General features: G+C 46.3%; 1 protein-coding gene across 7 annotated transcripts in view; it reads right to left on the bottom strand.

The window, feature by feature from the left end:
• LOC115347039 (calcium-activated potassium channel subunit beta-2) overlaps nt 1-23,811 on the bottom strand; it is a 153,449-nt gene that overhangs the window by 36,198 nt on the left and 93,440 nt on the right. The window contains exons 1-2 of one of the 7 annotated variants that reach the window (XM_030027905.1): nt 16,866-16,880; nt 14,533-14,682 (exon numbers count right to left, since the gene is read on the bottom strand). The exons of 4 other annotated variants lie outside the window; for them this stretch is intronic. In XM_030027905.1, coding sequence (XP_029883765.1) covers nt 14,533-14,582 — 50 coding nt within the window. In that variant the 5' untranslated portion in view covers nt 14,583-14,682; nt 16,866-16,880. Of the gene's footprint in view, nt 1-4,402; nt 4,489-14,532; nt 14,683-16,865; nt 16,881-23,811 lie in introns of those variants that run through there. 2 more of the 7 variants (XM_030027906.2, XM_030027911.1) reach the window with 2 other exon arrangements.

The following is a 23,811-nucleotide window of genomic DNA, read 5'->3' as shown; positions in this document are numbered from 1 at the left end:
AGGTCAAAACTTTTCTTGACCTCAAAAAAGAAAGTGGGTGCAAAATTAGACTGCCCAGCCACGGAAAACATGTATGTGGATACCCGTGCTGCTCCTGTACTCTCCCTGGGCTGATTTCAGTAACAGTGCTCAGACCTTGTTTTGTACAAAGTAATTTTAAATTCACATATTAAAAAAAACCTGAAAAAAATCCAATGTTGCTTCCACCACTTTCTAGCCCTTGCCCATCTCCTTTGAGTTGGATGCTGCTTGCCTGTTCCCATCTGCCACCTCTGAAATTATCCACTTACTTTTTGCACTCTCTTTCCCTTTCTCAGAACTGCCTTTGGAGAAATGCAGATAAACAGCTATTCTTTGGGTCAGCATTTCAATTAGTTTTAAATTGTACATTTCTTTTTCCCGGGTCTTTACTTATTTATTATTATTTGTATTGAATCTTTTTCTGAGCGTTTGCATTGATTCCGATAACTCTGTTGGGTGCTTATCTGTATAAATAGATCAATAGCTTTTGGACTGTGCTTTCTGAAGCAATAGACTGAGAGGCTTGCTTCGAACTTGAAAGCTTCTGTACTGAATTTATTAATACAGCAAGCTATTACAAATGTATGATCCATAAAATTACTTCAGGCCCACGCTAAAGTAAGTGGACTTTGTACCTTTTCTTCCTGGCCAGTTGTATTTAAGCAGTTCCAATCTTACACGTCCTTTTTCCACTACAGACGCCCTCAGTTCATCGGGGAAAGGACACTACTGACGTCATAATGACACTCTTTCCAGAGCTGACAGAGTTGGCTTAAGGCTGGTCCCAGCAGACAAGGCCTTGTGGATCATCCTGGGCTCCAACAAGGGACTAATCTAAAAGGAAGATCTAACAGGAATCAATCTCCCATCTCAAATGAGAGATGCTCCCTTCTCTTAAACTGCAGTAAAACAAACCCTCCTCTAATCTGATCCAAATTAAAATCAGGCACAAACTAAGACTTTCATTTTTATTTCTAGCTTGCTCAAGGAAAGACCTCTTTGCACTGTCTTTCTCCAAGCCAATTTTGGGCTAAGTGAAAAAACATAGTTCCACAAAATCTCTGCGTGAAGCCACCAGGAACGCAGCAAGATAATAGTGTAGCAAGATAAGGGGGATTAAGATTGCTTCTGGGCTTTTTAAGAAACAAGGGGTGAAAAAGTTAATGGAACACTCAACTGGGAGACATTGCTGGGTCCTGCAAAAAGTGATAGACCGAGATAGCTGGGTGCACAGCAGTTGCGTTGTATGAAATACCATTGCATGGCCAGCCTTTTCCATGTACATTGAAGCCGGCTGAATTCCACACGGACTATGGCATGGAGCCTTTAGGAGCTATGGGTAATGAAGCTGATCGTTTCCAGCTGATGCATGGAATAAAGAAGTAGCTGAAGTACAATGAACTGGCCATTAGTGAAATGAGAAATACGATGGCTGGCAACACAATGGCATAATCATTGCAAGATGGGCGGCATGTCTCTTGTTGACTATTCATGGATCCCTCAGAGGATGAGACTAGGATTCTTGTAAATTGTACATTGTGGGGTCTGCCTATTGACTACACCTCATTTAAGAAGGTCTGATGTTTGTCTCCCACCCACTTGTGATTTTTCTCGGTCAGTTTGGTTCTTGTTTAATGCAGGAAAGGGCTCTGGCGCAAACACAGCGGTGCCTGCTACACTCTGCGTTCAAGAGCAGTGCATATTGAGAATTTGCTTGTATTGTTGTGGAAATTAGATGCTACTTTAATTGCTGTGGTGAGTTTGAGTAGAATATTCTGTGGAGACAATAACAGCCACCGACAATCCAAATCCAGTGGAGGCCTGATCCAGCTTGTATTGACGCCGATGAAGTATTTCTATTGTACTTAATGGACATTGGCCTCAGCCTCAAAAGAGTGCATTTCAGATTGAACTTCTCTGCTTTTGCAGAGATCTTATTAGATTTGCAGAGTTGGTATTAGATTTGCTCAGTGGTATGAGAACATTACTATTCTGTTAAATTACTTTTTCAGTTAATAATATATTCTTTTCTACAAGGATTTTTCTTTCTTAAGTCCTTTTTACCTGTTTGCCTTCAGCTGGTTAGGGAATTCATTCTCGCCTTCTGCCTCGAACTACTACATGCCGTTATCTTGCAGGGTTAAACAGCTCTCGTCCACTTCTCAGATGAGTGCTCTGTATGCTAAACTTGATTTTTGTTCCTTGGGCAGGGAACCTGCCCTTTTTTACTGGTGGAAGCTAAACAAGAAATGCCTCGTGAATTATGAGGCAACCTAAATCAAAACAGGTTCTTGACCCCAATCTCTTCCAGGGCAAGGCTCAGCACTAACTTCTGGGGAAGCCCTCCTCATACCTGAGCCTTTTCTATCACAACATAGAGATACACTTTGTGAGCCCATTCTTAATGAAACAGATCTCTGAGATCTGAACTGCATTATATTATTTGTAGAATTTACACCTGTAATACTAGCAGCACGCTAAGTGCTTTGAAGAGACGTTGGAAGACAAAGTCCCTGCCTAAAGAGCTTAATATTCATATTTTATTCAAAATAAAAAATATCCATACTTTGAGGCTGTAAGATACCGGATTAAAAAGGCTTTTCTCCTTAAATTAGCTCACAGAAATATAACCCCCTGAAGGGAGCGAAGGAGACAGCTGTGGAGGGAAGGGAGCTAGCACTACTGAGTACAAAGCGACTTTCAGCTGCCTCATCCGGAGATGCACTTTCAGCCTCAGCCTGGGGTCCCTATGGACACTTTTATCCCTGGGAGCCCAGCCGGGATCAGAGAGGGTCAGATCCGCTCTTCCCTCCCAGCACGGCATTCCATGCGCAGAAGCGAGACCCAGCCCCGTTCCATCTGGGACAGGGGAACCAGGGGCGGTGTGATGGGAATGTAGCCTTTGGATCTGCCTGTTCAAATGGCAGCCCTCGCTATTGGAACAAAATCAGACCACTCTTCCTTTTTGTCAGAAGTCAAGAGTGTATAACGCACAGTTTTTCAGTTCTGATTGCTGTGCATAGATAGCACTATTCCCGATATTTTGTCACAGTGCAATTATTTGCTATTTCTATGCACAGCGCATCAGTGTCAACATTCTTTATAAAAATATATTAAATTATTTAAAAACAAAGGAAAACTAAATAATAGCATATGAAGAAATCTTTTGGAAAAGGTTATATTTCTGCATCAGGTATACTTGAAATTTAGTGGAAGTAGGATACTTTTGCCATAATGGACAACAGTGAGAGTGAAACGGAGCACAGTGCTCAGGAAGGGAACAGTGAATGCGACTGATATGTTTTTGAGGAGAGGAAGGCAGACCCACCATTACATGTTGATGGTTGAGAAGCAGAGCTGACAAGAGTTTTGAAGCCATAAGTTCCAGTTTGTTGCAGAATTTTAATGTGTTTCCACATGAATGATATTTGGTTAGATATTGTAAGCACAGTACTGGAAAATTAGGATTAGCAAATGAGTAAATTAAACTGAAAATTGGGCAAAGAGATTTGAAAGTAGACGTAAGTGCTTCCGTCACGATGGGCTTTGCTCTCCAAGGAATTTTTATTTTTTGTTTACATAGTCTGTGAATTCTTACTGGATTTGAAATTGTTTCCATTACAGATGCTAAAGATTTTGCAAGGAAATCTGCTGGGGTTATAGAAGAACAGTAACAGAACAACAACAGAAGAAATGTAGGTTGAAAGTGATACAGTTTTGACTTAATGATCTCTTTTTTTGTGAAATGCTCATCACAGATAAAATTTCTGGGCTTCGTTCCTGGCCGCAACACAATGACAAAAACACTTAACGAAACCTCACTGAGCCGCTCCTGTTTCTTAAGAAAACGTCTGTTACACGGCCAAGGTCTTTGCAGGGTTAATTATTTCTGAAACCCAAGCGAGACACAAAGAAAACAGCACAGATAGACGCAAGGGCATAAATAACTCTGCCTATTAGCTGCACGGTGGGGAAATCACCCAAAGGCGGGGGGCTGAGGAGACGGGTCCGTGGTGGACTCTGGGGTACGCCAGCGTGCCCACGCACCTGCACCACAGCACCCTGCCAAACGCCTTCAGCTAAATCCACTTCCGAACGATGGTACTTTGATTAACGGAGGAGTCGGGGTGCTGTGCAAACCAGCCTCGTGCTGACACTGAAATGAACCAGACAGCTCAAATATGAGAAATGGAAAAAGCAATAAGCATTAGTAAAAGAAAACAGCAGGTCGTGCGTAGCCCCAGTGACTTTGTCAGTATATTGTCTTTTCCACAAAGATCTGACATTTTTTGTATTGGTTCTCAAGGAACACTGCAAGAATATTAGAGATAGGGGAACAGAGATGCAGAGCAGTCCGATAACTTACCATGATAGTACCTACCGAGTCAAAATGACATCCAAGGCTTCCCTCTCCAATTTGTGAGGTTAGATCATGCTGATTTTATCAGCAAGGTCATTTTAGCACCCATGCTTAATCCAAAATCTAGTCTGATATTTGCTTAGGAGATTTGAGTAATCTCTTTAAGAGAATTAACAAGTGCTGAAGTCCTAAGGAACAATCTTCTCTCAGCCCTGTCTGGAGCACAAGGATTTGAGGTCAAAGCTAGGTGAAGGGTTTTTTTAAGACGGTGGGGAAACAAATGAAATACTCTTTAGAGCCAGTCAGGTTATGGAGAATGGAGGCACAAAGCCTGCAAATGATTTTAGGTTGGTTTTTTGGGTTCAGCTGTCTGGCTACCCTGGAGGCAACCCATGATGTGCTGCATGATGCTCTAGTATTGATAACGTGATATGCAGAGCGGCTTGCTCTGGCAGGTTTCCTCTCTGAGCCACATACACCTGCAGTCAGTGGCCAAACAACACGTGAATGTTTTGCTGCCTTTTCCAACGTCACCGTATGCTGCCTGTTGGTCCTTCGTGATACAGCCTTGGCCCTGGAGCTGTGTGATGGGAGCTAACTGCTAGTTAAGGGAGCGGATGGGAAAATTCAGTGAAACAGAGTCACTGATGCTCAAATACCAAGCTGTTAAATCTTCAGTAAGTCTTAGTTCGGAAATCAGTCGTCTTTTTTTACAAATAATTAGAAAGATAATCAGTGAATATAAAGTCAAATGTTCACTTGAGGCTCTTGGTTTAAATTTTGGGAAGGGCTTTGAGGAATTGGCTTTGAATCCTTGCATCCGCAGCTACTCCGTGTGCTCTGGTTGTTGGATGGATCTAAAATAAACCATTTCTACATGTTCTTATCTGCAAATATGTGGTTGACATCGCATAAGATTAGCCCTTCTCTGGCAGATCGGTCCGAGAAAATAACGAAAATCCCACAAAAGCAGGGTTCCCACAAGAGTCCTATCAAGTCAGGCAGAACAGTCACCTAGCAGCTGATGGTGGTGTTGTACTATTAAGCCTCACACCCTTTTCCTTCCCAAAAGGCTGATGAATTTTTATCTAGATCCAGAAACAAAGAACAACATCCTGGCCCATGGGGGTGGATGCTGCGGATGCTCATCTCAGGCACCCTGCCGTTTCACAGCTGGCAGCAACAGATAAATTTATCAGTCGTCTGAGCCAAGGTTCACCAGATGGAATCGCATCCCACTTAAAGGTAACATTGGGCTATTGCAGCCTGAAGACTAGAGGTAGCTTTGCATATTAACTCATCTCAGCTTCCAAGCTTTGGTCTAAAAGAAAATTTGGAACACAACTGGGAATCATGAGGCCAAATACCCCAAACTTAAGAGCACATAATGCAGCAGCTGCAGCTGGAAGGGGTACTACAACTCACCTAGCAAAGTTCTACAGTGAAGTTTGCTATCCAAGCCATAAGAAGGTTGTTATCTCTGCGTGGCTGATAAACTGCAACAGTAATGATTTCACTGTAAAAACAAGCAAACCTCCCACTAGACCAGTGAGAAGCAATATTAAATCTCATTATTCTACATTTGAGACACATTTACATAGAGGTCTATTAATGTTCTGATATCTGGAGAAACGGCAGCTTATACGAGCAAATGGAAGTACCTAACATAGCATATCAGCGATCTCTTTGGCAAGGCCTATAAAATTGAAGGTAAAAGAGGTATGGTGGGTGTTGGCTAAAGTAACACAATACTTGCAGAAAAGACAGTAGGGAATATGGCAAATATTGAAAGAAATTGTTGATAAATTCAACACATCCTTGGCAGATCATCTGTAGGGGTGCAGAGGCCCCTTGCCTTTAAGTCACCTGCTGCATATGTTGAGATCCACCATCAAATCATATTCCAGCATCCTCCCTGTCTGGTGGCTTCTGTAGAGCAGGAAGGTGAGCAGAGGTGGGAAGAGGACACTGCCCGGCTTTGGGACTCTGAGGGTGCTAAAAGCCCGACTGTAATGCAGGTCCTGACAAGTCTCCTTGAAAATGAATGGTGAGGACTTGCTGCAAGGCAGCCTGCCTGAAGAAAACAGTCAGATGTATATCAAAGGGTCCATGCAAGTGTGGTCCACAAAACCACCGCTTAAGGTGAGCCAGCCGAGCTGGCCCGTCGGGGTGGGTGCTCTGGCATGAGCGGCGGTGCTCCTGCAGATGGTCTGATGGGACGCCCGTGCTGAATGCAAGCCCTCAAGGGTTAAACACTTCTCTTGGCACTCGCAAACTTCCGTAATAAGAAAGCTTTAAAAGAAAGCAGCCATCTGTTTCAGGAAAGGCATCATGCAACGATCAGCCCACATTGCTTACCAAAGCAGCAAGACAGGGAATCAAACAAGACGGGACCAGGCAGCCTAAACCCTGCCTGCCCTCAAGCTCCACAGCAGGAACTCAGCCCGCCCCGTGCTTTCACAGTGATTTACATTCACAAAACAAAACCCGCCTGGCATCCTCGTGAGGGTCCTCCAAATGCCCCAACCGGAGGCTGGAGGCAGAGGTCACAGCTCCGAAAATGCCCACGTGCCGGGTGCCTGGCTGGGGCCTCCGGCAGGAGCCAACCGGCAGCTCCCTCTACTTGGACGACCGCCGGCAGTGCCTCGGACTTTTCTTCTTCTGACGCTTACAAAACCGCCTGACAGCAAAATGGAGAAATAGGCAGTCCGGCTCTTACTGCATGGGGAAACGAAACGAGCCCTCGGCCGGGGGAACAGGAGAGGAAAGAGGCGTGCGGCATTTCCAGCTTTCTCAGTGCTGTGTGGTAGCAGACACGAGAAATGACCCCCCGTTGCTTAAGCCCTTAACCCTTAGATACTTTCTTCTATTAAGGCCAGATGGAGAATCTTAAAGTGTGAAAGTGTAGTGGAAATACATTACAGGAAGGCACGCAGAGTTAAACAAGTCATTGAATGCTCATTTCTTCAGTTCAGTACGTCTTGATGTACCATTCGTTTCAGCAGAAATGCTACCAGCTCCCTGGGATCCATTCCAGGTCTATTCCAGGGCAACACTGAACATGTATTGCCCAAACTAAGGGACCCAAGAGGTTGCCAAAGAAAAACACTGGGGCAAGAAATACCAGCTGCCACTGCACAGCTCAAAGGTGGGACCCGAATCTCAAGAAGAAGAGGAATTGGGCTCGATTCAGACTCCTGGTTGCCATATCTTCCCATGATCACTCAGAAGAGCTCCAGGCCATGCCGGAGACCTACGAGGCTCTGAAAGCTCAACTAAACTTTTGGATGATTTTCCAGACGGAGCCTTAAGTACAAATATACAATATCTGTTAGCATTAATGAAAGCCTCGTAATGGACCTCTGTAATATCCACACTTTATGATAGCCTAAAAACACCTGGTCCTATATCAAACTCATCATTATTTGCAGAAACAAAATCAAGACATAAAAAACCTGAAACAAACATAAAGAAACAAGAGGTGCTTTGATGGCTTCTCACAGCTCTCAGGTGCACAAGGGTGTAGACAGACTACATAATTTACAGGTGGAGAGTATATCTAACTGTCATATGGGTATCACAGTCACGTACCAGCACCTTTCTGTATGTAAGAACACCTAACTGGTTTGACAAAGTTTAATAAACATGCCTTTCTTCTTTTTCAACCACCGCCCCTGCAAACTGAAGCCTACTGTTGCCACTAGTGCAACACACAACTCACACAAACATCTATTTCTGGTGATAGTTTCAGAAATGACTAGGTGTTTAGTAACTCAGGCTTTGGTTTTATCATGTGAAGGGAGCTAGAAAGCACTGATATTCAGTGTTGTGTCATCAAGATATTTTTGACATGATATACCCTAATGTTACACCCTAACATTGCCAGGACCTGTAACAGTGTGTGGAAAAACCAGTGGTTTTATTTTTCCTGTGTCTATTTGAAGGATTAGATATAGTTGTTAATATACAGCGTGCTACTACTAGCAAAAGCATTAATATAGATCTCTGAGTGCTAGTGTTTTTCATTATTAACTACTACTACTAATGTATATTTTCATGTGTGAGTGGAAGTATGGAACAGAGCATTCCTTGGCAAGTTTGTGCAGTTTACTCTCCAGCCATGACTCACCCCTTACTCTGAGAAGCAAAGCCCAAGTGACCCAGGTGTGGTGAGCACACAGGCATCACGGAGGCAGTTTCCTTAGCAACACGAGCCACACGAAAGCATCCAAAACATCTCCTGCTCACTGCCCCTTGAAGTTGTTGCTAAATAAGTGAATGCTAAACTTCTTACTGGAATTTCAGAGGTACAAACAATGTATCACAAAGCAAAACCTTTTGCTTGCAAGCAAGTTAACTTTTGCTACTGCCCTGACTTCAGGCTTAATAGGAAAAAATAACTTTTCTTTTCTTTTTTTTCTACTATGTCATCTCCAAATACTGCCTGGGCTCATAAACAAATAAAGGAAGCAGCTCTTAGGTCCTCAGCTGATACTAATTGTCATTAGGGATCTGTTGAAGTTAATGAAACTATGGCACTTCAGAGCAATCAGCCCAGGATGTGCTGGGTGTTTGTGGGTTCCAGGTGCTTGTGATCAAGGCTAGATTAAGAGCAGATAAATAGTTCACTCAGCAGCCGCAGCAGGAGTGGTGGCTGGTTTGTTAGGGGTTGTTTTGTAGAGCTTCTTGCTGAGGCATTTTGGAGAAAACAGCTTTTTGGAGGTGTTGGACCAAAGAATTGGGAGCTGTCTGAAATGGGGGAAGATGTTTGCAAGCAAGTGGAAAAGTGCTATTTGTACATCTAAGGTATTGTGTTCAGTAGTCTGAAGTATTTCCTTTTTACTTGTGCATTGTTATTTAAAGTATCTTTACTCTTTGTATTGTAGCCTTCAGGGGCATCAAGATGCCAGTACAATATACAGTATTTACAATATATGATTTACTGTAATCTACATTAAAGTTCAGTGAGGTTGAATGTATGTGCTTTCCTCCCTGTGTAGGCATGTGATCATAGAAGAACTGTGCAGAAATGAGTGTATTGATTTATGCCTATCACTGCTTGACAAGAGCAGATGGGGGTCTCAGAGTTTTAGTTTAGCTGATGGACCGTACTAAACATGGCCTGGTTCTGCTGCTATTATCTGTGAGTTATCTTTGATGCAGCCAAGTTGCTTTTGAATTATTGTAGAAGGTGAAACAGAGCCAGCTTTACAGGCAATAATATCAGAATGACATTATTTAGGCTAAAATGAGTCAATATTTGGAAAATTCCCCTCTTAGTAATAAGACCTTGCCTGAGGGAGGCTGATTGGTGCTGCCTGTACCAGATGGGAGAGTGGGTTAGTAGAATGAGACAGAGCCTGAGTGCTCCTGTGGCCACCAAGAGGCAATGCTGGGGGTGCTGCCAGGAGAAGAGGCATGTGGGCACCAAATAATCTCAAACTGGGAAAATAAGATGTGAGAAATAGAGCTTTAGTTGCAATATTGCAAAGGGGACAAGTGCTGGTGGTAACCTGCTCGGTGGTGGGAAGGAATGCAAACCTGGTTATCGAGGCATAGGGTGAGCTTGGTACAGCCACAGGCTTCAGTTAAAGGTGGAGGAAGAAAAGCCAAATTTAGAGAAGGTATGAAATGAGAGATTTGAGCTTTTGGGGTGCTTATCCCTGGTAGCCCTTGATGGTGATCCTCTCCCCACCTGGGGACCAGCATGAGGCTGCCTGACCTGCTTTTCCAGGGCTGCTAGCTCCTGCTGGCATCAGAAGCACGAGGCCCTGGCTGTGTTATCCTGACACTTGTCCTATAAAACTGACAGCAATAATGAATGACAGTCCATATTTCTGTAATATTTTCTTCCTCAGGACACCTAACAAGATGCCATTGACAATGTTTTTGAGGGCTGGATTTCAGCCAGTTTCTTGAAGAAGCAATAGTTTGGCCATCGTCCTACAACAGGGAGCCCCAGTCTTTAATGCTTATGATCAGGGTTGAGGGACTTGTTTTCCCTTCTGATTACCTCCCCCAGATAAACAACTTTCCCTTACAGCGTATGCTATATATCCAGGACTGTCTAGAGGGTCTTTAAGGATGTTAACTGCTCAACCTGAGCACCTAGCTTGTCTCAGCTTGATGCTTGAACTCTGAAGCCACCTCTTCTAGTATGTGTTCTAATCAGAGTTGTTGGATGGGAGCAGCTGTCTGTAGTACCAGATGGTGGGTCTAATGGCATTTTGCTGGAGGAGTTCTGGGCTAGGCTATAGCAATAACTTATTAAATGTAAGTGAGGGAGCCCATTTTTTCTAGTTTTGGAGAGACCTGAGTCGCCTTTCTATCCTTGGCCCATTGTACAGATCAGGACTTTCCTAGTTATTTGTGGGCTGAATCTGTTATTGACCACTGCATTCCTTGACACGAACTGAAATTTCAGCCTCCAGGTTCATGGCTGTTAACCATGGTGAAAATAAGTGATGTGTTTGTCTTACATGATGAGTTTGTGGAAGCTGCAGATGGTTTGATTAACTTATGACTGTGGCTGGGTACTTGTATCGGGTGCCTACAAAAATGGCCAATCTGGAAGGGCTGCTTGCTTGTGTGACATGATGGTCCCCCCCGCAGATGCTAGCACTTGGCTAGGAGCAGTGCTCCAAAACAGCTGTGGCTTTCTGGTGCCCTGATGAAATTTGCTGTTTCTGGGTTGAGAGTGGGGTTGTAAGGATAAAAAGGGGGTGAATTAAACTTGCCTGATCCTTTATGGTGGGTTCTGGTAGAATTTTTCTGCTCAAACCTTTTGCCTTGCTTTCTGTGACCCATCTGATGTTAGTCACTTGTGGTCTTTTTGATCAACAGCATAAAAAGAAATGGTCACAATTTGTACTGCAGGAGTAGGGATGGGAGCTGAAGCTTTCAAGCACCTTATGTGTATGCAAAGGAGACTAATGCACTTGAGGCAGTGACTATGCTAAAGACTACTTTAAATCCTTGAGTGTGGGCCTGAGTGCAGTTTGAACAAACTGTGTGCTTATGCAATTAAGGTGAAGCTGTGCTGCTGCTTGAGTGCTTACAGCCCTTGAGAGGGATACAGACAGGTCAGCTAACTGCTCTGTGGTCTTCTATTTAATCCCCAAATGGAGGGAAATTGGCACCTCTGCTGCATGGAGGAGGCAGTGGGTTTCTGTCTCGGGCTGTGTAACTGCAGGCTCAGATCCTGAGGAGTGATTGCCATTTTAGCAGCACCTGTGCTCTTGTTTTGCTGGTGGTGTTGCTTATTTTTATGGATCAGGAGGTTGCAATCAATTCCAAAAATACCAAGAGCATGGCTTGAGCCCATGAGATCGGGAGTAGATGTGCACTTGAAGAAAAAAAAAAAACATTTTGAAAGAAGTATCAATTTTATAATCACTGTAAAGGAATGACGCAACAAGGGACTGTTTTTTTTTTTTCCCCCTGAGTGACACAGAAAACAGGAATCAAAATTTCCAGATTCTGTTTTCAGCTTTTCCATCAGCTTGTGTTTGGAGGCAACCAAGCACCTTTCCTCCCTTGCTTTTTCTTCCTGTAGACAAGGCAGAGCTGTAACTGGGAGCAGAGGTGTCCTGTGGCTTTAAGGCTGTACAGTGATAGAAAGCTTTGGCGAATGCTCCTATGGAGATATAAAATGATTAATCTGCAGGCATCTGAGAACGCTTATGACTTCGCTTTTGGTCTTGTATCTGTTATTTCACTTATGGGGCTGTTAATATCTTGTAATGTACATCAGGCCATACCTTAATGACTAAAAGGGGTCTGTTTTATCTGTAACTAGTGAGAAATGCTATTATTTTAAGTAGTGTAACTTCTGTACCAGTCAGACAAGTGGTATTAAATGGTTTTAATAACTTGGCTGGAGGCTTGTTTCAAGGTGGTGAAGGCACACCATCCCTCAGATCAGCATGTTGCTACAGCTCTGGAGCTGGTGTAGGAGCAATGCAGAGGGGCAGGAGCCCTGGAGGCCATGAGATGGAGGGCAGAGGGATGTGGAGGGGGGATAAAGCAGTTTCCAGTGTCAGATGTAGCATCTTAGAGGCCAGCTGGGGAGGGAGAATAAGACCTGAGTGGGACAGAGGAAATCTAATATGGATGACAGAGCTGGGGGATGCTGAAGGATGGACATGTGCAGAATGGGAGGGGAGAGGGCTGGAGACAGGGTGGAAAGGTCTTTTCCTTCCACACCGAGACCTTGTGCTGACAGCAAATCCCATCCAGGAGCAACCTTTGCCTCCTAATGCTGACCTGCTAATTGCTGGGGAGGCAGCCTGCAGTGCTGAGACCTGGCAGGTCTGCTGGCAGCAGCAGGATGCTTTCCATCATGCTCCCCCACCTCTGAAACTTCCAGTGCTTCTCAAAACCACACAGCTTCACTCAGAGCTAATTAACTGTGTATTAGCAGAGGCAGACTTTGGTTTTAAGCAGCATAAACCCAACTGTGAGCATGTGGGTAGGACGTGGATGGGCTTAAGCTATTTCTGAGATTTTTTTAATTTGTTATTCTCCTGTACAAGACCTATTTTGTCTCCTCACCAGCCTTTACACATTGGCAGTAGAGTTAAGAATTAGAAGCAGAGTAAAAAATGGACAGTTTTCCAAGCTTGTCACATCTCTAGTGTGGAGGGCTACTGTTCAATTCAAATAAACCCAGTACAGAAGCTAATTGCTGAGAAACAGTGGGATCTTTCAAAGCTCTAATTAAAGGCAATTTAACATCTCCACTGATATTAGCAGGAGCATAAAACTGCTGCTGGACACATACCAGTTAGCAAGACCAGCTTACCAACTGAGGGGTGCAGCTGACCCGTTTTAGAAATGGGCATGGCTCTGCTGAGCAAATTGGGAGTTTAACTGCCTGACATTGTATTGAAATTTGGCCTGTTATCCCTCCTGCACACCCCTGGCAGTGCAGCTAGGAAATGATATTTCTGAGCACTAAGTGGCAGGTATGTGCCTGTGCTGAAGGGTGAGTGTGATGCTAAGTGAAGCCAACCTGATCTGGACCCAGCCCAGCAGAGAATATTGATGTGTGCCTCAAGCCCAAGGGTTACAGGCATCTGTGGGGCTGCATCAGGAGTGCAGATTTCAGTTCTGTGCTGGAGAAGCTTTACCTAAATGACAGTTAATTAATTTTCTAACTCCATACTTTTCATCTTGCTTCATTTCTGGTGAAACACCTATTGAAATTGCATCGCCTCATGCTTTTGTTAACCAAATATTCCACACAACAGTGTTTACCTGTACATGGATGCATAGAAGCGAGTCCCCAGCCACATGGGAGCTGGAGGGACTTTTGCCACGGAGTTCAGCTGGCACTAAAACTATTCCTGTAAAAGTGGATTTCTAGAGTTGCACTGTAATATGTCTGCTGTAGACCTCTAGTTAAATGCATGTTAAAGTCTAGGGTCAAGACACTTAGCAGTAAATTAGTAGTCCATAGTGTAGCTACTGCTGTGATGCCTCTCTCTCATTAAGAGAGAGGCAATGCTGCTGTAAGTGGCTTATATGCCCAGAATAATGGTGCTTGTGGCTTGCACCTGCATAAGGGAAGATGCTTGTTGCATTTCAATAAGATTATATGAGCCAAAAGGCATTGCTCAGCCCAAGAGGCACTGCAGAGCTGCAGTGTCCCAAAGGGAGACTCTCATGGGAGTGGGGACTTCTGGCATGTCCCACCATGCATCGTTTTGGGCAGGGGGGGAGCATCACAGACCCCTTCACTGGTTGGGTTTTGCTGCCTCTGCCTGTCCTTCACCTGGGCGGGTATTGCAAACATCAATACTTCGGTGTTTGTAGCCTCTGAACAAGCATGCAAAAACCAGGAGACTCCCTTGCTACCACTGTCCCTCTGCTGGCACTACATGCAGCATCTGGTTATTGGTATGCTTACCTACCAAATGGCCCTTAAATATGAAGGGGAGGAACGTTGGGTCATTCTGGACACATGCAATATTCCAGCCTGCTGGGCTGCCTCTGGACTTTTGAATAGTAGCCTGGAAGGCAAGGTTCAGTCCTCGGCATCAGGGTCTCCCTAACACCCTGCCGCTTTGCATGCCGAGTGGCACAGAGAAGGGGTGACTTCTCTAGCTTGTTTAAAAGAAAGAATAGAAAGGGAAATAAGAGACATTTACCAGCTTTGAAGGTGGGAAGGGTGCTGACGCCTTCTGCTTTCCTTTCCCATTGCCGTGCTCCTTGTCTCTCTTGGGCCCCATGTTGCAAATCCTACGCTCCCATCTGAAGAGCACTGGCTGCGGGCTCCCTCCAGAGCTCGTTGATGCAATCTGGGTCATTCAGAGAAGGTTGTCAGGAAGGATCCTGTGCCTCCCTGCTGTGCTGGTGCTGAGCTTTGCCTTCCAGAGTGTGTGAGGGGCTGGGGTGGTCCTGAGTCCTGCTCCCAAACCTGGCTTGCTCAACCCACCGCAGCCTCGGGACTCCCGGGGTGTCTGTCCCCTGGAGTGACCAGGTGAGGTAAGGCAATGCTGGGACACCGTGTTGGGGACGCAAGGGAAATACTCTGTGGGATCCATCTAAGCACTGGTTTTGGGTGGGGAGAAGTCAATGGCTGAAGATAGCACAGAGTACCCCTGTGAGGAAAAACCCACCTGCCCTACCGAGGGGCTGCTGGTGAATAAGGGGATTTCTAGCAAGGCAACAAAGCCCTCCTGGGGAAAGACAGGATTTCTTCAAGTGGGACTGAGTGGATTATGGCTGAGAGCTAATCTGTATGGCTGTTTCATAAGTTTCCCCAGTGCCTGGACTCTGTGCTCAGCAACAGACGCTATATGTGCTGAGAATAACTGATTTCTCAGAAACACCACGTAAGAATATATGCATGCAGAGGTCCGGAGCAAACTACATCAGTTTCTTTGTATTTTAGCTTTATCTGTAACAATCTCTCCCCATTCCAACACCAGTTTAGTACTGAGGGACCAGATGTGCTGTCAACCACCATGGCTTGGTGGAGGCCACCCTTCCCCTGGCAGTTCATATTCCTCATGAATCCCCACCTCTTTCCTTGACCTTATTCTAGGTATTTACACAGACAAATGCTTACGGCAACAAACCGAACTCCAAAGCCAGTGTTTAGACCATTGTCAACCTCCTACTCGTTTACTGCAGTCAAAATTCACAAGCAGAGGCAGAATGCAGGTATTCCTCCAGCCCAGGCACTGCACCATACAGGGGCTATGCTACTGTTAGTCCCTGTGTTCAGACCAGCTTTGCTGCATAGCAAAAGTCATGAGTGATGAATTTCCAAGGCTTTCCTGACTAATAGTGACTGCAAAGCAGTGGAAGTGAAGACTTAAGTTCCTATCTGGACACTTTCTGTTCAGCTGCAGGTTTTTATCCAAATTATTTAAATGCTCACTACCTCAGTTTCTCCATTTGTAAATCCTTAACCTGCCTGTTTGCTACTCTCGGATTAAAAGCACTGTGTATGATACAGTTCATGTTCTAGCAGCTACTGCTTGTACACATTTGGAAAAGCAAACTCTGAATGCTTTCTGGGGAATATGGATATTCCAAATCAGCCCAAGGCTGGAGTAATGGCACTGTTGTGGCATAGCACAGTGTTTGTAAGCTGGGGAGCGTGTGGAGGTTTGTGCTCTGCCTGTGGGAAGTTTGTGTGCAGTTACTGCTTCCTCAGCCCTTCTCTGGTTTAAATGCTAATGTGTAAATGACTTCAGCTTCACCCCAAAGTGAATAAAGATCATAAATATGAAGTCAAATAAGACTCAATAGCCCATTAAGTACACGAAAGCTGGCAGCCTGTTTTAATTTGCTGCCACTACACCTTTAATTTGCCTGGCACAGCTGGGAGGTGCAGCAAGTGAATGCTGTATGAGCCCCTGCATGTGAAGTTGGAGGGGACAGTGAGTTACCTACTGGCTGTGAGCCACAGCTTGGAATGTCCTGACAATTTTTTTTTTCTTCAGTGCCAAAAGCAGCTTGCTGTCAGCAAGTGTTTCTTGTGCCCCTTCCCTACCCCATATGCTGTTTTCAGTCTCTCTCACAGCATTCTGGAGTATTTTGCTTTCCAAATGAGGTCCACGGGGTACTCTAATAAGTTGTCCCCCCATAATAACATCACAATATGCATCACTAAAACACTACTGTAAGCCTCTAGCTCCAGCCCACAAAAGCTACCAACAGCTAATTCATTCCTCAGATGAGCAAGTGTAATTTATATCTCAAATCAGCACTTGAAACTGTTTGCCTGTAAAATGTCCTTCGCTTGAAACCTCGGCTAAAGCCTGGCTTGTGCCAGTCTTTTGTCAGATGTAACTGCTCTAAGAAATCCTTTCCAGGGTGCACTTAGCAGTAAAGCCTGAATTTTCTTTAACACACGCTTTAATCTTCACTCCCCGATAGTTCACAGCGGCCCGTCTAAGCTCTCGGCACCATCCCTGTCCCGAACGCCTCGGCGCGTCCTGCAGCTTCCCCCGGTAAGGATCAGGTTTACCTTAGCAGCAGCGGAGCAGCAGTGCCCAAAATGGAGATTTCAAGGGGATCTGACAGGGAGATTTTCCCTCTCATCTACATACTTCTGTAGTTTCCGCCTTTGGGAAAACAACCTATCTACAAGCAGGAGGTTTCAGTATATCTTGTCTCTTGATGTCTCCAAGTATTTCTCACTGCTCTTGTAGTTCCCAGGCAGTTTTAATTACTTGTGTTTTTAAATAGAGGCGAAGCACCGGTGTTCAGTAATTATTCAGAAACGAACCACCAGAAGGAAGTGGGTGCAAAGACCCTCTGAATAAAGTCACCCCCAAAAAGCGGAACTTTCTCTCTCTCCGAACTTAATTTCACGGAGGTCCTTGTTATCCCCACCTTTGTAAAGAATCTTCTTCCCATCTGCTCTGCCTGCGCGTCCCTGGCTGCCTGGGCCCCTCCGGGGCATGATGGCCATCCCCGCGAGGGTGGGATGCTCAGCACGGAGTCAGTGCCTTCGCTGTCATTCGGTAAAATTCATCCCTCTCACCTGCTCCTCAGAAGAAAACTGCGCGAGTCAGGCAGCAAAGCGGGCTCAGGGCTGGGGCAGTCCCAATATTGTGCCGAACCCGTGGCCGGTGCACGGATAGGCAGCACCTCACCTGGCCGTGCAACCTTTACTTTCCAAAATGCCAGGGCTGTGCGGAAGCAGGAGTGCAGCTCTTTCTCCGGTGCTCGCTCATCCCTGTGTATCCTTGCATGTGCCAGTGTGGAATCAGGGGCTTCCCAGCCTCTCCCTCAGTCACCTCCATCGGGCCACTTTGTCCTTGGGTGGTATTTGCTTTTCCAAGTCAAGAGCGTGCCGGAGAGACGCTCCCGTTCGTCTCGGGCTGCTCACTGATTTCCCACGCAGCGTGCTTGCTATTTGCTCCTACGGCAAAAATAAAAGCTGCTTTTGCTGGCGTGGTCCACAGTTGGTTGTGATAGGATCTTTTTTCCCCTGTTTAAAATGTAAGGTCTCACGAATTAAGAAGCTACAGCCTGTCTAGATCTTATACCAGTCAGTCTCTGATTCATCAGAGAATCTCCTTGGTAACTAGCTGTTCCTCTCTGATGATTTGCTACAAAAAAGCTCTCCCAATTTAAAGATAAAATACAGTGAAAGCAGAAAGAGGAGCTACACCATATAGATACGTTATACGGAAACATATGCCTTGTGTGTACGCAGCTATACTGGATATTTTCTGATGCGTGTGGGAAGCAGCTTCTCTGTGAAACAGCGTGGTATCACCCTGTGGATGGGAAATGTGCCCCAGCTGCACCACCTCTGCTTTGCTGCTCCAGGGCCAGTAACCCTGTCTGCAGGGTACATAATCCCCCAGGAGAAGACGTTGTTGGCATCTAACGAGGGGCTCGGCAGTTCATGCTTTAATGAACCAGATTTCTAGCCTTGTGCGGGACTGATCACCAATTACAAGGGTTCAGAGAGGGTGGCTTTCTGCAGGAGGTGTGCCTGGTGTGTTTGATGCTGCCTCGTAGCCCTCCTGCTCCGGTAATGAGCCCCGGTTGCCTGACCCCCCCCTTGGCATGCAGCAAAGCACTGCCTGTTCTCTGGTGGCTGCTTGACTTGGAGGGAAGGTTCTTGCTGAAGATCTGTGTGGGTTTGTTTTGTTTGTTTTGGTTTTTTTGCCTTTTTTTTTTCTGGGAACCAGTGTTGCCGGAAAAGTTGATCTAAGGTGAGGCTAAGAACACTTTGTGTTTGAAATAGCTGGTAATTGTGTTCAAAAAGTTGGTGTAAGTGAAGAGTTTGACCCATGAATGCCCAATGCTGGGAAGCTCTGCGGTGAGAGCTGCCCGGGTTTACAGAGGGATGAGGCAATGTTACAGGGCTAGAAACAAGTTTATACATTGCAATGTTCTGTGCACCTACAGCCAGAAAGCTCCGACTCCCTGTGCGTACAGCGCCAGTGGGATGATGATGCATGATGCTCAGCCCCGCAGGGCAGAGAAGGGGACAGACAGACAACCCTAAGCGGGTGCAGCTGAGCTGCTTTCAATTCCTTTTACCAGATAAATTAGGAATCAAAAATCATTCCTAGCTTTCTCATGCAAAACCCTTCCAGCAGCCTTCAGCTGGCTCTTGGCAGAGGCTAACACAGGGAGGATGAAACGTGGGGCAAGTCTGCAGCCAAGACACCGGGCAAGTCGCCTTCCTCTCCACGTTTTCTCACTGACCTTATGCGCTTTCTGACCCGTGGCACTAATTCCTCTGAATTAATACAACAAACAGCAACAAAATGCCGGACCCATGAGGTGTCTGTTATCTCTGCGAGGGGCTCCTGAGCTCACCCTTAAAGCTCGGCCACCCCCAGGGAAGTGCCCAGCAGCCGGAGGAAGGCTCCTGCAGGCAGCTCTGGCAGTATGGCTATTGCGTGCCATGGGTATCGGCGATTTGGGATGAAATCTGTGTTCCCATAAGGTGTTGTGGCATCTCTAATGTCTGGGCAGGAGAGAGCCAGGATCGTGCACTCTGCTTGGGGACGTCTGATCCAGCCCTACTCAGATTCAGACCTGTGGTTTCAGGGTGTTTAAACCTTAGCAGGCAAAAGCTCGGGTGAAAATGTGCTGCCCCTACCAGCAAAGCCCAAAGTGCTCAAACCTTCATTTACCAAGTAATACGGGTAACAATGAACTAGCTCTGATAAATGAGGTTTAAGATAATCAAGTCCATTTTTGATGTGATGACCCATGACAGCAACATGACCTCATTCTGGATAAGGGATGGGTTTTTAGATAATCAAAATTGTGATAAGCGAGGCCTGACTTTTCCCCCTCAGTCAGGGGGAAAAGGGGAAGAGAGATGCTCATCCTTCCCCCATCCCGCTCCCTCGCTGCCACTGTGGGTGCTGAGGTGTGGGAGGGCAGGCGACCCCCACCGCATCCCCAACTTGCTGCGTGGCCGGGTGCTGTCATTTCAGGCCCGAGGGAAAATACAAGGGGGGAAGCCTCTCCTCTGCCTCTTTCCTGCCTTTTAATTTTCTTTCTGAAGCTTGAAAGACAGAGCAAAACCTTTACTACTATCAGATCTCCCTGCCTGTGCCTCTTGGTGGAAGGGAAGCGGAGAAGTAGACGAACCCTTGATGGGAGGGATGTCCGTGGGCATCTCCGATACCCGGTGCCATTCTGCGACCGTGGATCGGCTGAAGCCACCAGGCTGGGAAAAGCGGGCTCATTTTCGTTTTTCCCAGGGGTGGTGGGAGATGCATCTCCCCCGAGCAGAGTGTCGGGGCAGGGTCTGGGTGCCATGTCCCACCGCATGACTCTCCTGGAGCAGGGATGGTCCCCCGGAGCCTGTCCTGCCCTGCGGAGGCGGTGGGCAGACCTGAAGACGGACTGTTTACCCTCGCTGAAACTCTGGAGTAGCCAGAGGGGCAGATCTCAATTTTTAGGTTATACGTTTTAATCACACCGTTGTGATTTGGAGCTTGGCGTGGGGAGAAGCGGACAAGCATCAAAACCTGCTTGTTCCTCACCCCCCACTTGGTGCCTGCAGCCTTCGGTTGGTTCCCCTGCAGGTGCTTGCAAACAGCATTTCCTTGGCTGTATTATTGCCTACCTTGAGTGGTTTTGGTTACAAATTCATATTTATTAAAAAAAACCAAAAAAGGCACTTATGTACAGTGTTTTGCTGCTTCTATCTCCTTTGGAGTGTGTTTCTATTTTGGGAAACGGAGCAAAGGTGGCTGCAGCTATTTATAGCAGGGGAAGGTGTGTGGATCTGAGCGCCCGCAGCCTGGGGTGGGCATGGCGCTGCCTGCCTGAGGGTGGCCAGGGTGTGCCCTGCAATCAGAGGTGATTTTTTTTTTTTTAATTTTCTGTAGCTCTTCCATTTTATTTCAATTGCAGGTCTAATCCAGAATCAGATTTGAACTTAAAGGGATGTCAGTGGCATTAAAAAAAAAAAAAAAGGAAATGTGCACAGCCTTGGCGAGTATTCTTTATGAATTGGATCTCTTGAGATGAAAGCTTCATTACTGCAAAACAATGAACCCGCTACGCTCTCAATAGTACTAATAGGTTTCATTTGTATTAGGAAGATACAAACTTATTATTTTTTAGTCTGTTCCTGTAGCACCAGGAGTGTTTTATGTGATAATCAATGTAATTGAGGAACTGAAAGTACAGAAAGTTGCAACGCTCTCGGGGTGATAATGACTGTAGCTGCTGAAAGGTCTGGGGGACACTTACAGGTGTGGGTAAAAACAGACTCAGATCCCAAGTCCGGATGATCCCATGTCACACCGGGGTCTGTGGGAGGGCACCAGGCAGCTCCAGCGCAGCCCTTGCATCACGGGCCGGACCCTTGCTGGTGCTGGTGGGACGTACCCAGCCCCCAGTAAGAGGCTCGGGGCGGTGGGACGCACCTGGGGACGGCTCTGCTGGAAGGACACGGGGAGGAACCGCTGCCTTCTCCCCTGAAACCCGAGGGCTTGGGAGGGACAGCGTCCCCTCCTGCGGTCCGGTGGGAAGAGGGACATCCAGGAGCAAGCCCGGCTGCAGAATTTGGCAGCTACGTTTGTTTGAGCAGGTCTTTACCGAGTGTTTGCAAACCTCGGTAGGTTCACAATTTGGCCAGTTCGGCAGCTTTTTTTTTTTTTCTTCTCCAGAAATAGCAAAAGGCACGCTTTTGACACAAAAACCCTCCTGCCAAATTCCCAGCTCCTCCTCCTAAGTACAGGGTTGCTAAAGCTTTTCAATTAAATGCTTCAGAGCCTTTAACACGGACAAAACATGGCGTTTCTTCTCCAGCCCACTGCTCGGAAACTGTGAAGCTGTTTTGTGAAGCTTTCCCCACCTTGAAACTCAGCCTGTGGCAGACACCCACCATGAATATTTTCAGCCTGAATTTGATGGAAAGCATAAGCAGCAAACTCATCGGAGGACCTGCCAGCTATAGGTGGGTCACCTATAGTGCTTTGGCCACCGCTCGCACGAACCTGGCCGCATGCGGCTCCCGCTCCGGCTTTAGGGAGCTGCTCGTTGCCACGTACCAAATTCAACCGCTCCTGTACCTCCAGGCAATTTCACTGCTAATTTTAGTCCCTCTGTGATACAGTGGGGTTTTTGATTTGTTTGCTGGTAATTTACTGTGTGCATTAGTCCGTAGAAGAGGTGGCGGGGAGGAAGGCGGCTCGTTGGCTCTGTGCTGGCCCTGGGGCAAGGAGGCTGAGTGTGGGGCAGCTGCTGGACGTCAGCCGGGGCGGCGATAGCGAGGAGAAATGTCTGGGACCCAGGGGAGGTTGAATATATTTTAGATGCAGCCTCCGAAGCTGCTAAATTCAGAGCAAGCCTGAAAGAAACGACAGCCTGCAAGGGTGCAGTCAGGTTTGTTTTTAGCCCTCTCCGGTTTAATTTGTTTCACTTCGAGGAGGGAAATTTTCTCTCTTAGAAAAGTCGCCTTGTTCTAGTGGTTTTCTAATAGATCATGGATTTAGGGACCAAAAGCTGTTTAGGGCTCTCCCTTTAGGGGAGGGCTGCCGGAGCATCCCTTCCACGCCGGGACGGGCTCCTGGCTGGCAGCGTTTGAGCCAGCACCCTGCAGTGCCCCGTGGCACGGGGCTTTCTCCCCCTGCCAGTCTTGCCCAGACAACTACAGAGAAGCCAGGTTTGTCCATTAAATGAACTCACTTCAGTATATGCAATCAGTTGCGCCACGAGTTACGTTTAAGCCTATTGCAATCAGAGGGTACTTTGCTGAGGGGAATGGCTGAAGCCGGAGCTGAAGGTACGGCTGCTGTGATGCATTGGCTGCGGTGTTCACGCTCGTAATGCAATTGCTTACATTACAAAGCAATTATCAGGGTTTAAAATTCCAATAGCGTTTTGAAGGCGTATATGCCTGGGGGTTTTCCATTTGCAGCGATGTTTCTTTTATTGTACCTACTTGCCTAATAACTTTACCATTTTAAACACATCGAGGTGTTTTAGAAACCTATTTGTGATCTTTGTTGAAAAACAAAGGCAATCCTGCCAGCTCCACGCAGAACACTTGCTTCATCGCAAGCCGCTCTGAAGGCCTGATTTAGGTTTTGTGCGGGTTTAATGAGGTAAAACCCCCGCACGCTGTTTCCTGCTCCCTTTCTTCATTTTTGGCAGCACATCCTTTACCTGGGGCAGAGCACTTCAGTGCTCTCTCTGTCACTGCAAAACCATCAGCTTTTCCCTATCTGTCCAATCCCTCTGGGAGCAGCAGTCACTCTTCCAGCAAATTTTCACCCCAAATAACACATCATTCTTGCAGCCCGCTCCCAGTGCTCTGCAGACAGGCTGGCTGAGGGGGTGGGGAGGGCAAACTTTTTCCATCAGCTGCTAAAGAGCAAATTTGCTGCTGGTATTTTGAGGTGGAGCCGTGTTGGAGAGTGGGGTGCTGGGGCAGGGCTCCAGGCAGCTCCAGTCCAGCCCAGAAGGGCCAAGAACTGAACTGGGACCTACTGGAGGAGGTAATTTAAACAACCCTTATTGCTTAGCAAAGGAGAGACTGCAGAGAGGGCGATGTCCAAACCTGACAATTTGACGCTTCCCAGGAGTGCAACAGTTCCCTTAAACAGTATCAACAGACTAATTATCACACAACTGTTTATCATGTGCAAAATGCATATGAAACCGCATGAGTAATTTCCATAGTAACCATAATCATAACCTTCCTATGTGCAGATTCAAATGCCAGAATGATGCATACTTGATAGTACCATGTACATACGTGTCCTTGCATAAAGCATGTACTTTTCTTTCTGGGCTTCTGCTGCTTGGCTTGTAAGCACTTAGAAAACCTTGATTACTCATGTGTAATACCCTTGTATTAGACACATGCTTCTGTAATGTCTTTAAGGTTATGTGGAATTCTATTTGCAATCCCTTTTATAAATAATAATACAAAACGCTTGCTGCTAAATCTGGCTGTCAGCAAGCAAATGCCA

This window comes from Aquila chrysaetos, chromosome 10, assembly GCF_900496995.4.
Source record: "Aquila chrysaetos chrysaetos chromosome 10, bAquChr1.4, whole genome shotgun sequence".
In the NCBI taxonomy this organism is placed as follows: domain Eukaryota; kingdom Metazoa; phylum Chordata; class Aves; order Accipitriformes; family Accipitridae; genus Aquila; species Aquila chrysaetos.
Note: the sequence above shows the minus strand (reverse complement) of the source record. Positions and strands in the feature narration are given on the sequence as shown.